Below are 14,571 nucleotides of genomic sequence, written 5' to 3'. Positions count from 1 at the left end.
CCTGTGTCCAGGATTCCACTGTGAAATGCGGGAGTGAGTAGTGAATAAGGACTTCGAATGGGTCTCTATCTGTAGAAGGCTCAATTTTTGGTCCCAAACTTTCTATCAAAGTGATACCCGTAACGTAAGAGCCCAGGTTTAGGAAAACTCATTTCTCAGCTGTGTAGAGACTCCCACTTACCACATATATATGCTCCAAGATAAACAAACAAGCAAAATTCTATTTCCAAAGGTTTTATTTCATGTATTACTTGGTGTTAAACTTTCCTAGGCTTTGCATCTAATGTGTCAGTGTGCAATCTCTATCTCATTCAACAGAAACATGGCAGTTGAGTATCCAGAACACAGGTGAGCGCCACATGCTTCCTAGGCACGCTTCAGGAGCTCTTCTCTTGGGCCAACAGAAAAGAAAGGAGCACCTGCAGAAGTAAGGGATACCCCATGCTCCCTCAGACACACAATCGGGGCGCTTCCTGATTGATGGCACTCTTTTATAAAACATGTGGTCCAAAATGGAACCCCTGAAGCTTTCATCATACTAAAAAAAACACACAGATATCATGAGTTAACTGACCTTAAATCAATGTTAGAGAAATAAGGAGAAAAAGCTGATGCACAAAGAAATACAATACACAAAAGAAAATATACAATGTTTTATAAGCTGCATACATTTCAACAAAAAAGTTGGGGACACAGATTTATTTAGATTATTAAAAATATCTATTACATGAAGAGTCCCTTTCACATATTAAAAAAAATGTGACCAGAAACAGAGATGGAAACTGGGTTAAACCAACCCCCAAGTCCTTATCAAATAAGGTATCAATAAAGGAAAAGATATTTTGGAACTTAAAATTAGGGGAGACTATACACAATTTAGGCAGGGGGAGAAAAAAAACCAAACTAACCAAAATGATCATTTACATTTTAGTCTTTAAGCACATAAAACTGTACTACTTAATATATTTCTCCATGAACTTTTTGTGAAATTCAGATCGCAGCGTATCATTTACAAATCGTTTGTCTTTCTTCTGATCATCTACACCTTTTGCACAGTTCTTGAAAACAACATCATCATCCCACCTGAAGGAAAAAAAAAAGAATACTCTTATTTATCATGCGTGAATCAGGAGACAACACTGTGTGAACTGCAAAATTAGTCACTACACAAAAAGATGCCAGCACGTACCGTGTTTCTCCGAAAATAAGACCTAGCCAATCACCTCCAATACGTCCTTTGGAGCAAAAATTAATATAAGACCTGGTCTTACAGTAAAATAAGACCGGGTCTTATATTAATTTTTGCTCCAAAAGACGCATTATAGCTGATTGTCCGGCTAGGTCTTATTTTCAGGGAAACAGGGTACATCATTGGATGCAGCAATTACACACAAAATAATAAAGTAATTCTGAACAGGTTGTAAGCTTGCTTTGTAATAGCAGAAGGAGCAATTCCTATTTAGAACATATAAAACAGTCTTATTACTTCTCCACTATAAGAAGCTTTGAGTTAAACACAGAAATACATACATTTTAATTACATAAACACTGAATGTGTTCAGGTCGAAAACAAAGAGAGGCAGCACGTGGTACTACCCCGATTAGTACAGACAGCTCTAGATGGTGAACTGAACAACTTACTGCAGTTCAGATTAGGTTGTTTTAAGGATTTTATTTATATGCTCTTTCAGCAGTTAACATTTAGTAGTCATCCACTGTAATTAGATTTTAGGATAACAAAAGTAGAAGAAACTACTAGGGTCTAACAATTAAGTCTAATATTGGCACACATCTACATTAACAAAGAAACAGCAGCTGAAGAGCTTTGGCAGGACTCTGGTTGGATTCTTCCGGTTGGATTTCATCTTGTACAAGCATAAAAAAATACTCATGGATGGGCTATAAAATACATATTTTATAGATAATAAAGAGTATAATTTCAAAATATCATCTAGCATGTAAAAGACAAAACCGTACATGCAATATATATATACTCACAAATTGATATGAAATGAAAGACCATGTAAGAATATGTTTGTGTGTGCATGTCTGCATGTCAGAGGAAACTGCACATGGAAAATAAGCAAAGAACGTGCACATATTTGGAAAAGTGTTAGCCAAGTCATTGCTGCATGACACAGACACTTGAAAAGCTGAGCACAGCTGGGTCAAATGTGACCTGCATCTTAACACATGTTCCAATCTCCAAACAATTCCATCTGCATCCAAACAAGGCAAAAGAACAAACTATACAGTTTGGTATTAATATAATCAATGTAGCTTTTTTCCTCTATCCACTCTCTCAACTCACTCCCGAAAGGCTTTTAATCCCTCCATCTCAACACCAAAACTGCTCTCCTACGTTGCTATATCCAACAACCACTTCACAGTACTCATTTTACTTGTCTTGTCATCAACATTTAATCTAGATAATCACTCCCCTCCTCCTGAAAGCAAGCTGTGTGTGCTTGGCTTCCAAGACACCCACCAATCTCTTTTGGTTCTCCTCCTTCCTCACTGGCTGCTAGTGACTTCTCACTCACTTCTCAGCCTAGTTTTTTTTCATTCAAAATTCACTCGATCCATATTTACTGAATATCTAGTACATACCGGGCACTGTTCCAGGTATTGATAGCTAATCATCTACCCAACCTCTAAACATTATCCCAGGCTCAGTCCTGACTTCTCCTCTCTGACTATACTCATTCCCTAGGTGATCTGGTTTTGTAAATATCTATTGAAAATAAATTATTTTCTTTCATTCTCCTTCTTCCATTATTCCAAAATCTGATACAGTAGCCGTGCAGTGGTATTTCAGAAACTTTACATAATATAGTTTGCTATAAAACTCATAACCTGTGTGTATGTATTTCCAGCCCATTTTTGTATAGTACCTTCTTTTAACTTTGAAGTTGGCCTGAGGCTGGGATGGGCCAGTGAGATTAAGGAGAGGGTTTCCACTCAGAATGTTTTCCATACGAATCCTTTCTTCTTCAGCTTTTTGTTCTTGTTCCTGTTAATGACGGGAAGATTCATATTTACTTATATTAACTCCAGGATCAATCTTCTTCTACAGCTCATATTTTAAAAAGATTATTAGGGATAACAACCAACGTAGTGTTGTTTTTTGTTTGTTTTAAAGACATACCAGAAAAGTCTCACCTAGCAAAATAAATTTGGCACTTTTATTATAAATATTTCATGGCTTGCCATTTACACATTCATTAGTTTCTTTTGACTCTGTAATTCTTAACACATATTTAAATCTATTTTCTTTCTTGAAGTACTTACAAAATTAATTGCTTATTTTGAGAAAGTAAACCAATAAACATATTCTAATAATTTAAGAACATATTAAACATCAAAGACACGTTTAGTAAAGCAATTACTTCAACTTTTAAAGAGGGCTATACATAACTGTGATTAAAAATCACTTTATTTTGAATTGACTAACAAGGTAAACTTGTATCTCTAGGATTGGGACAAGTTTTTAGTAACAAAGAAGTATTTCCTAATATAAGACAAACTACTAAAATGTGTCAGTGTGCATATATTCAGTTAACATGCATTTCTACTAATTTACCTGAGGTTTATACATTTTGTTCTATGATTTATTGTTATTGACTTTCTATTTTTATACCTCTCATACCTTTTCAGTTACAAGCTTGTTTTTCTCCACTTTTATTTTAGCATTAACCTCTTTAAATTCAAATCCTCTTTAGTTTCATTCTTAGAACTAGGAATACAAAGTGTCTAAAATCCTTAACCATAGCTTCTAGATCTACCTGATTCGAAGCTATCTTATACCAAGATAAATCCTACTTTGCTATATTTTGGGGATAACCAAAATTGATGATTTAATAGATCAAGGAAAAAGAGACTTTCTGGGAGTCCATTTAAAATAAACCTGTTAAACCAGTTGGAAAAATAACCTGATTTTCTATGCAGGTTAATGATAACTTCACTTTAATATCCAAATGTAAAAATTTCATTTTTATGACGCCAAATAACTGGGAGGTGAGAAGATACAATTCTTGGGGTGGGGAGGGGAGAATTCTTTTAAGTCACTGCTCAGATCTTAAACAGAGTTAGGAACAACCATCATACATTAAGAACAGATAGCTTTCGGGGCTGGCCCGGTGGCTCAGGCGGTTAGAGCTCCGTGCTCCTAACTCTGAAGGCTGCCGGTTCGATTCCCACATGGGCCAGTGGGCTCTCAACCACAAGGTTGCCGGTTCAACAACTTGAGTCCCGCAAGGGATGGTGGGCAGTGCCCCCTGCAACTAAAATTGAACACGGCACCTTGAGCTGAGCTGCCGCTGAGCTCCTGGATGGCTCAGTTGGTTGGAGAGCATCCTCTCAACCACAACGTTGCCAGTTCGATTCCTCAACTCCCGCAAGGGATGGTGGGCTGCGCCCCCTGCAACTAGAAAATGGCAACTGGACCTGGAGCTGAGCTGCGCCCTCCACAACTAAGATTGAAAGGACAACAACTTGACTTGGAAAAAAGGCCTGGAAGTAAACACTGTTCCCCAATAAAGTCCCATTCCCCTTCCCCAATAAAAATCTCAAAAAAAAAAAAAAAAAAAAAAAAAAAAGAACAAATAGCTTTCTAAAAACTAATTATTTTTCACAAATTACATTGATGCTGTAAGTAAAAAGACATTTCTCTGAGATGTTAGAAAACTAGAAGCTCAAGCATAAAATGTATCCAAACTTATAATTAATAATGCGTGTGAATGTAGTAAGGTCCTGGCCATTCTATGTTTGGAATATTATTTCCTTTAGAGTCACTGGTTGGTTGCTACACACAGCTCTGGAAAAAAAGGTACCAATTCTTTTCATATTCAAGTTATCAGGCACATTATGCTTCATGAATACAGGCAAAAGGTTTAACAGCCTGTGGGTCAAATCCAAACCACTCCGTTTTTGTAAATAAAATTTCACTGGAAGATAGTCACGTTCATTTATTTATGCATTGTCTATGGCTGCTTGTGCTACAACAAGCAGAGTCTGCGTGGCCGCAAAACTAAAATATTTACTATGTAGCCCTTTACAGAAAGTTTCCCAGCCCCTGACATAGGCTGACTGGTCTGAAATTGTTACTTTGGGACACCTCAAAAATCAGCCACTAGAATGCCAAATCGGGAAACAGGGACAAAAGAAATAAAATTGTCATTCAACCCCAAGAAACACCAACACATTTTTGTACAAAGATTAGATGAAACTCAAAAAATGACAAGATTTCTTGTCTAAAATGCTTATCTTCCCTAAGGGTTAACCAATGTTATTTAAATTGCTCATTTCTTTATGTATTCAGAGCTGTTAGACAAGCCAAAAATTTAGAATAGAACTGCCCTCTAGTGGTGTGCAAGTGATATTAGGAATGTTCTTATACTTGGACTTCTAGACATAAAAATTACAAGCTATTATAGAAGTTATTCTACCCTATGCCAAACTTTGATGAGAATTGTATTTTAAAATATTTTTCTTCTTCCAATCTGAATTCTAGCAGTCTTCAAAGCCTATCCCAAATTTGACCTCTTTGCTGAATTCTTCCCTGACCCTTCTGACAAACATGATTCTCATAACTGCATGTGAGGATTACTAGAACAGCCTCCTAAATCAGTTCTTTCCAATCTACCCTCCATACTTCTGCCAGAGTAATCTTTCTAAAATGCATATCCAATCTTACGAATCTCCTGCTGAAACTGACTAGCTCCTCGTATGGTTCAGAACATAGTCCACTCCTTTAGCATTGGTTTAAAAACCTCTAAAGCTCTGACCTGTTCTTGCTTTTCAGTTTCATCTTTCATTTTCATCACTTTAAAGGTTTAAGGTATGTACTATGGATCCTATTAAATCCTTATAACTACCTTTGCATTAGACATTCTTTTCTTCCATTGTGTAAACTGACAAACTGTGGGGACTAAGAGAAGTTAGGTAAACTACCCTAGGTTATATGAAATCAACTGACAGACTGCCTATTGACAGACAAGTTCCTGGAAAGAAGGCTGAGGCAGGAAACAAGGAGAGATGAGGATGGCCTCATTACATCCATGGGTTCTTTGTATGCCACGACTGTATCTTAATCATCTTTGATTCTTGATAGACTAAATATCTATTGAACAAATGATCAAACAAGTGAATGAAGAGCAATTTGATGAGTATTATTAAGCATGTGTGAACTATTTGGAAAGAATTTCTAACATAACCAAGAGACTTAGGATGTCACAAAAATTATCGCATTTATAGATCTACAGCTGCTGTAATATCTAGACATGGCAAGAATGATTTCTAATATACAATTTGAATTGAAAAATATTTCCACTTTAGTTATGTAAGATGTAAATATTTAACACTTCAATTTTGATTTTACCTTCCTGGCTTGCTCTTCAGCTCTTTCTTTTTTAATTTTTTCCAGTTCTGCAAGAAGAGCTGCAGTATCGTCATCATCACTCTCCTCTTCAAAATCTTCATCTTCATCTTCCTCCTAAAAAAGAATGGTGATGGTCCAGGAGATTGAGGGAGAAAATGCACATTATTCATTTTTATCCAAAAAAAACTGCACTTATCAAATCTTCGATGCAGGACTAATTTTCCTAATGGGAAGGATGAATGCACCTAAATATGATTGAAATCAACAACCAACCAAAAAATAAAACTTCACATAAAAGCTTATGAATACATACTAAAATGTCAACCCCTGATGTGTTTTAGAGATAATAGCAAATAGTATAATAAATAAAGTACCTTTCAAATTTACATGATCAAAAGGGAATTTACATACGAAAATATTTCTAAAACCAGAAAAGGAACACTTCACACTGATACACAGTATGTATGTATTACCCTGAGAATCAAAAATAATTTTATAATATATAGCTCGAAACAACCTTAAGGTAGGAAGGATGATCAAAAGTACAAAAAGGGTGCTAAAGTTTCAGAAAAAAACTAATTTCAAATGAAACTTATTTCAAACTAATTTCATTAAGTGTCTTAAAATTGAGTTCCCTATATTTAACTAGTGAATTATTTAATTCAATCTGTCAACTCTAGAATTAATTGCCGATATATACAGGGTGCCAAAAAAATGTATACACATTTTAAGAGAGGAAAAAACTGTATTAAAATTGTAATACTCAACGATAACAAAAAATGAACACAAGTCATGTGTATACTTTTTGGCACCCCCCGTAGGTACTTAATTAGACGCTACTCATGAAAGGGCACTCAGATTTTTCTCACTGTATGTAGAAAAATGCAAATTAATTATAGACTATGGGTCCCATTAAATTTTAATGTTAATTGAAGTGCTAATCCTTAAAAATGTTCCAGTTCCATCACTTTCCTCCCTAAGCACAGAGAGAACCATTAAGTGCACTGCACATCTGGAGGGGCATTACTGGTATCTAATGTGGAAAGGCCCCTGGGTTCAACTCTAGGAGGTGCTACTCATAGACAGCCCAGTCTATGGAGTGCTCTCTGGAGGTCTACAACATGGTAGCCCAATCTTTGTGATTTAACATAGAGAATTATTTCTTAAAGAAGCATATTCTTTAATAGACCACTTCCGTATTTGGGTCTCCAGAGATCAAACTTGTTCTTGAAGTTTGATTAACCACATAATAACACTTTTTGTTTTAAAATCAATGATAAAAGTTTAGCATTGAAATCAGGGCTATATTTAAATAACAGTTAAGTAAAAATAAATACAGGGCAATGAAAGCCAAAATAAAATAATATTTCAGAAAACACGCTATAAATAAATTACTACATGGAGACAAAAGGAGTTAACAAAACATACGTCTGTTAGCGGGTCATCTGCATCGAGGTTGGCAGCGGGAATCTGGTCTAACCGAGGCTTCTTTGACACGGAAGAGGAGGTTGTATGTTCTGGAGAAAAACAAACACCACTTAGCTTACTGAAACAAATACTGTACTTCTTAAAACATTTTACGGACGTGGGCACAAAGAGCTTAGACTATAACCATCATGATAACAGGGATCAAAACCATGGTGCCTGGCAAATAAATCCTTGTAAATATTTGTTGACAGAATTAACAAAAGTATTGATTTTCACATGGGAACTGCAGCCTCTCTCAGGGGAATTTAGAGAATAGTTTACATATGCTGGAAATATAAAAGATGTTATATTAATAACTGATGTCCCTAAACGCCTTCCTATAGTCAGTGACAAAAATGGGAAAATTTCATAGACTGAAATCACGGGGCTCCAAAAAGTGTGGCTCTTGTAATAATCAATAACTCCTTGATCTAAACTGAAACAATGGCTGCTAAATAGCCCCAATCACCCTTTTCCTTCTAATACAGAATCATAAAAAGATGGACCTGAAATTGACCTCATTATCACCTCTCATCATTTAAGAAAGTTTTGCAGGTCATACCAATATTTAAAAGAAAATACATAATCTATTCCAATTACCCCATGAAAGAAAAACTACCGTCAACATAATTTTATGAGACAAATGTCGGGGTAGTGTTTGTACCTCGGGTTGGACGATCTCTATTTTTTTCTCTTGCAGCAGCTCTCTCTCTCTCTTCCAACTCTCGCCTGAAGTCACGGTTCCGAACCTCTTCAGGGGCATCCTGAGTGGTCTGTCTAGAAACAAACCAGGACAAAAACGTTAAAAAACAACTCCAGCATGTAGCAATGGAAGATAATTCACAAAAAGCAACTTTGTCCTCGAGTCCCTCAAGTATGAAAGAGGGAACTGGACAAAATTATTATCCTAATGTGAAGGTTATTAACAGGCATCCTTGTGATATTTCCATATTTCAAGAAGCCCAAACTGAAATCATATTATGTCCCCGTAAGGCTGCAGATTGATTAAAATGTCTTTATTTTTTTGTTAGTATGTTAACTCAGGTCCTGCTACAGTAATACTTTTGATCTCATATTGATTAGTAGTAATAGTGCATGGTTCCTCTGAGTTAATATATTAGTTATTGCTCTATCTACATACAGAAATTCCTGGTTAAACAGGAATTTCTGCTTAAGGAATATCTGCTAGTATTTTACAATCATAGAGCATAATTTTAGTGTTATACACTACTGCATTCTATTCCCATGAAAATAGATAACTTAAGCAACGTAAGCTAAACATGCTCCTATCTCATGACCATGCTATTTAACAGATTTGATTTTGCTTTGTGAACACAAAAAGAACGAAAGTCTTCATTACCTGTATTTTATCTTTGTGTGAGAAGGTAGGTCTCTACTTGAATATTGCTTTGAGAGTTGGCTCAAATCACCTTCTCCTTTTCCTCTTCCACCTCTTGCAGGTTCAAAAGTTGGCCTAGCCGCTGTTGTCATCTTTTACGCTTTGAAGAAAAATATCACATTACTTCCCATATGACAAAATCTCATTTGGAAAGTATTAATCAATATTCAATTATTGTGAAATAATTTCCACAGCTCATTCCCCAAAACTTACTTAAATAACCTCAAACAAAAGTTCTAAGGGGAAAAAAAAAATGAGGTTCAGGGGGGTACAAGGAATATGGCTTGTTAGGAAGCCCCTATCTGGTACAAAAATTCTAGTCACGAAGATCTGAATTTGTGTTCCTCTTCTCCTTCTGGTTCTGTCGCCTTGGGCAAGTCACCAAGCTTAAGTTTCTCTCATCTGTGGAATGGGGATATTTGTCATAGAATTATTATGTGATTTGACATGGCAAAACTCTTGTAAAATATAATACTGCCATGACTGAGTCTTAAATATTCTCAACTCAACCTTACTCCACCAGACTCCTTAAAGTTCGCATTTTATCTATTAGGTTGGTGCAAAAGTAACTGCGGTTTAAAAGGTTAAAAATTGCAAAAACCGCAATTACTTTTGCAACAACCTACTTAACGTCACACAAAATAGGCTAGTAACTACCAAAACAAAAAGAATATTTTAAAAATCACAAAAAAGATACCTTAATTACAATTACTGAGTGTCCTGGAGAAAAGTGTGCTAAACTTCAATGACAGTTACATGGGAAGAATTCTCCAACAACCTTCTGCTGACCCAACTTTCTCTTACAGCAGCCAACGTAATACAAAATCAGGCCTTTTGTAGGTTATAACTTAAGGAATGCTCAAAAGACAGGAATCTCACCCCCAAAGAATTGTGATTAGATCAGAGACTCGTTCTTTACGTTACTTTTGGTTTTGAATAGTCGAAAGAATACCACACCCAGCAGATGTGGCTACTAAAATCCCGTTAAGCGTCAGAAAACCAAGTGCGTGGAGGAAGTTTGGGTAACTAACTGGTAGTATACGTCTCTAGATGTTCAAAAAAGGTAAAAGGATGTATCCAGTGGAGGAGAAACAGGGTTTCCTGCCGCTGGGGGCGCCGCTGCCTCCCACACCCCCTCCGCACAATTGTCACTCTTGCCACCCGGGAGTTCGCCTTCGGGAGGTCACCAGGAACTCGCGGACTCTTCACCTTGCCCCACCCCGCGACAGATGCGAGGCCCAGACCCTGCTTAACGCGGTCTGCAGTGTTGCCTCGGCGCTGCACTCTCCGGGTCCCCGGGGACTGGAGACGCGCTGAGCTCCACCCCCCCCCCCAGCTCCAGGGCCTGCTCCGCCCGCGCTCGGTCCTCCGTCGGCGACTCCGACCCAAACCGTCCTTTCCCGCCCCAGTTGGATAACGAAGACAATCCGCTCTTTTCCCACCGCTCACGTTGGCTGAGATCCGATGCAGCAGCCGTCGAAGATCATTCAGACACCATTCCAACTCCTGACTCCCAGAACCCTCTGCGCCAGGGGCCAATGCCGAAGACCCGGAAGCGAACCGCACGCACTTTAGCCGCCCTTCAGAGGCGGAGCCCTCGACCAATCCTCAGAGACCGAGGGGGAAGTCGGCGTGACGACAGCGAGGGGCGGGGCCGAAGCAGCCCAGGGGGCGGGCGTTTGAAATCCGTGCTTTAGAGCAGACCCTAAACATGATTTTATACCTTCAAGAACCAATTACTTAATGTCTCTTCCGTCTTTTCCTTCCCCGACCCCCTCCCAGACTCCTTCATTCCGGTACTGCGTGGACGGAAAGCCCCGGGTAGCCGACACCACGTCCCCGGCTAGCGAGAGAGAGCGTAGAAAAGGATTACACCAAACTGTTTAAATCCAACGGCTCCTGCTGCCTTTTCTCCTGATCTAGACCCAACAAGCCTAGAGAGTTGGGCTACGGAAAAACTAGTATTTTCATTTAATTGGATATGAAGAAAGAACAAATATGTACGGGGGCAACCACGATCTTTATAAAGGTACCATTCCTGCAAAAATATTAGTCTTCAAAGAAAAGGTTGTATTCGTATTGTTTGGGAAAATTTTTACTTTAAAAAAAGCTAAGTTCTAGCGGGAGGGGAGATGTCACTATTAGAGATTCATTTATTAATTGAGCGTTTAGAACGGTGGGCCCAACTGCCAGGAGCACGAGATGCAATTATTATAAGATGGCTACTCATGCGTCAGGTGAAGTTTTAGAAAGACAACGAATAGGAAAAAAAAAAAGCATTAATTGTTCTTCCGTCTCTCCTCCGCCCCCCGCCCCCCCAAAAAAAAACACTCTGGGGGCGGGGATCTTGTTTGCTTAGTTTATTTTGGTATCTCATCACTTGGCTATAGTAGATCCTCAATAAATGGTTAAACAAATGAAAATGCAGCTCCTTCAACTTAGTTTAAAATGTAAAAGAGCTTGTAAAATTAAACATTAAAATGATTGTTTTCCCAGAACTCTTTCTTTGAAACTTTTAAATGGAAAAAAAAAAGTAGAAAAACTCCCTTTCTCCATAAAGTTCAAGATGTAAATCTTCATTTTTCTTACTGAAGGTATTACCCAAGTTTCACACATTTCAGTAAAGGACACTGTTATACTATTACTTAAACCCAAATCCTAAGGCTTCTACTTAAATTCCTTTCTCGTCACTCTTCACATGCAGTTCCTTTACAAATCTTGCTAATTCAACTTCCAAAATATACCCTAAATTTCATTCTACTGCCAATATCCCAGTCCAAGCCACCGTCATTTTCCACATGGATTGTTACTGCCTCCTGTTGGATCTTCCTGCTTCCACCTTTGTCCTACATTCAATTTTGCATGTAGCAGTGAGAGTGATATTTTAAAATTACGAATCACATGGTGTTACTGTCCTGCATAAAAATCCATTACAGTTAGAATAAAAATCATATTTCTTAATGTGGCCTGAGGACCCATCAGGCCTCCCCTCCTGCCTACCTCACTGACTTCACTTCTAATCAGTCACTTTTTTACACACTAAGTTCTAGCACAGCCAACTGGACATCTCTGTTTCACAAACAAGGAAAGTCTCCTTTACACTAGCTTTTCTCTGCTGCCTGCGCTCCAAGATAACTATATTTCCATCCTTCCAGTCTCAGTCCAAATGTCACCTCCTCAGTGAAGTTTTCCCTGACATATACGTTTGCATCCCTACCCCTCCAACACAGAAATATTGTCACATCATCCTGTTTTATTTTTTCATAATACTAAACCTACCTGAATTTGTTCATTATTTGTTTATTGCCTTATTTATTGTCTGAAAGGTGGCATAGCAAAGTCTTTAAGAGAAAGAAACCTGTAGCCTGACAGGCTTGGTTCTGAATTCCAGTTCTGCCCTTTCCTAGCTGTGCACCTTTAGGCAAGTTATTTTCCCTTTCTGTGCCCTCAGTTTCCTTGTATAAAATGGGAAAATTCTACACTGTACTTCATAATGTTATTATCAGGATTAGTTGAATTAATATTTGTAAAGTGCTTAAAACTGTCTCAGCAAACAGTACTTGCTAAATAAATGTTAGCTATTATTATTATTAATATTATTTTTATTATTGTCTATCTTCCTATATTAGAACATAAGTTCCAGAAAATCAGGAACCTTGTCTCTCTTGTTCACTGGTGTATCCTCTGCATATAGAACAGTGCCTGGCACATAATAGGTGCTGAGTAAGTATTTGTTGAATGAATGAATGATTGATGCACTATGAAGTGGAGGAATGAAGTAACAATGACAAGGTGGTGACACAATTATAGAAAATACCCCTGATTTTTGTGTTCCAACTGCCCTTATCAACCCTGAGCCAATCACCCTGATTCACTTAACTACTGGCCCACCGCCTAATCTTTTGATCATTATCCGCGGTTAAATAACCACGCTTGTAATTTACCAGCAGTGGTATAACTAACACCAACATGCAATATAATCAGTCCACAAAATTAAAAGTTTTGACTTAAATTCTCTGAAAGTATTAAGAAGAAAAAGAAAGTAATTTTTTTTTTTACTTACGTGATTGTAAAGTACTAACAAGAAAATGAAACTATAAAGCTTTTGAGTTAAATGATTTGAGAGTCTTAGAAAAAGAAATGAAAAGTAAGTTTACTAAAAATTTAAAATTCATCCTTTCAGCTACGCTTGCTGGCAAAAATCATTTATTACCTCCCAAGAATTCTCATCTTAAACCTATTACCACAAAAATCTAGTTGAGCCCTTAATTCTGCCTGCGAGTCCTCTTATATTGTCCTAATTGTTTATTTTCTCATTCCGCAAATAATATGATTTCTCACATTCCTCTCTTTCCTCAAATCTGTATGCCTCTTCTACCCTCTTGGCCTTCCTCATCCTCTTTCCCGAGTGGACAATCGTCTAACTTTCCAGGGAAAATAAAAGCTCTTAAACAAGGATTCCTCATCTGCTCCCCAGCAGACCTACCAAGCTGCCTTTGACTTTTCCCATGCCCTCAGCTTTCCATGTGTTAGAGGTGAGGTGACCCAAACCCTCTCCCTTATGCTCGGGGTCCCAATCCCTCTTGTCTGCTTAGTGACTGGCATCCTACTATATTTCCTGTCTCTCATAATCTATTAATCCATCCCTTTCAGTTCATTCCTACCAGTTTTTGGATATGGTGTAGTACATATTAACCTTAAAAATTGCTCCTTCGTTTTAACATGACACAGTTGTCTTTTAATTCAATGTGAAAAGGATGTTTTGTATAACTATGATAGCAAAACTGACTATTCTTATAGCAGGATATAATGTAGGAATTCTAGCTTCAAAGCCTACACAAACACTACGTCCAGTTGAATTAAACACCCCAAAGGAAAAAAGTAACTGTAGAAATCTAAGAAGAAAATTTAAGACTATATAAACTAGGGTTTGTAAAAGATAAACTCCAGATTAGCAGGTGAATTCTGTAATGTATCTAACATATGAAGGATTACAACTACCACCACTATTAATACACATAATATAAAAAATACAAATAGCCCAATAAAAAAATTGGGCAACGAATGTAAACAGGCTATTCAGAAAAAGCAATTCCAAATAGATAATAAACATGAAAGACTCAAGCACCCCATTAAGAAAATGAAAGCAAACTAACAATTATCACATTATAGCATCAGCTTGGCAACAATTTTTAAAAATCAATAATACCGTTAGATGGGATTGGGCGCAAAGGGGATCCAGTCAGACAGTGGGGAGGCATTGACTCCACTTCCCTCACAGTCAAAGTCAAAGGTGCTCACAGTGACTTACAAGGCTCTCCTCAAC

General features: G+C 37.5%; 2 protein-coding genes across 3 annotated transcripts in view; one reads left to right on the top strand and one right to left on the bottom strand.

Annotated features, from left to right (window-relative positions):
* Positions 1-218: 218 nt before the first annotated feature.
* On the bottom strand, positions 219-10,834 carry CWC15 (CWC15 spliceosome associated protein). Of its 2 annotated transcripts, none has more exons than XM_019737568.3 (7): positions 10,695-10,834; positions 9,207-9,345; positions 8,511-8,623; positions 7,808-7,896; positions 6,380-6,493; positions 2,895-3,013; positions 219-1,083 (listed from the first exon to the last, which is right to left on the bottom strand). In XM_019737568.3, exons 2-7 carry the CDS (start codon positions 9,335-9,337, stop codon positions 954-956), a joined length of 696 nt encoding a protein of 231 aa, XP_019593127.2. In that variant the 5' UTR covers positions 9,338-9,345; positions 10,695-10,834; the 3' UTR covers positions 219-953. The 2 variants fall into 2 exon arrangements, with proteins under 2 accessions (XP_019593127.2, XP_019593128.2); XM_019737569.3 differs by having other exon boundaries at positions 10,688-10,806.
* Positions 10,835-10,913: 79 nt separating this feature from the next.
* LOC109450317 (lysine-specific demethylase 4D-like) overlaps positions 10,914-14,571 on the top strand; it is a 28,816-nt gene continuing 25,158 nt past the window's right edge. Inside the window, exons 1-2 of the mRNA XM_019737502.3 lie at positions 10,914-11,274; positions 12,875-12,968. The gene's annotated coding sequence lies outside the window, so the exon portion shown is untranslated. The remainder of the gene's footprint in view (positions 11,275-12,874; positions 12,969-14,571) is intronic.

The sequence above is a fragment of the Rhinolophus sinicus genome, chromosome 14, assembly GCF_057876585.1.
Source record: "Rhinolophus sinicus isolate RSI-liver-muscle chromosome 14, RSI-T2T, whole genome shotgun sequence".
Lineage (NCBI taxonomy): Eukaryota > Metazoa > Chordata > Mammalia > Chiroptera > Rhinolophidae > Rhinolophus > Rhinolophus sinicus.
Note: the sequence above shows the minus strand (reverse complement) of the source record. Positions and strands in the feature narration are given on the sequence as shown.

Bases quoted from the DNA above. Each gene is read 5' to 3' on its own strand.
- CWC15 (XM_019737568.3), bottom strand. From the start codon at position 9,337: ATGACAACAGCGGCTAGGCCAACTTTTGAACCTGCAAGAGGTGGAAGA. The intron at 6,494-7,807 runs GTATGTTTTGTT...ATTCTTTTTTAG, and splicing joins CAGATGACCCGCTAACAGAC to GAGGAAGATGAAGATGAAGA. The intron at 1,084-2,894 runs GTACTATACAAA...TTTTTCCTTCAG, and splicing joins AACTTCAAAGTTAAAAGAAG to GTGGGATGATGATGTTGTTT.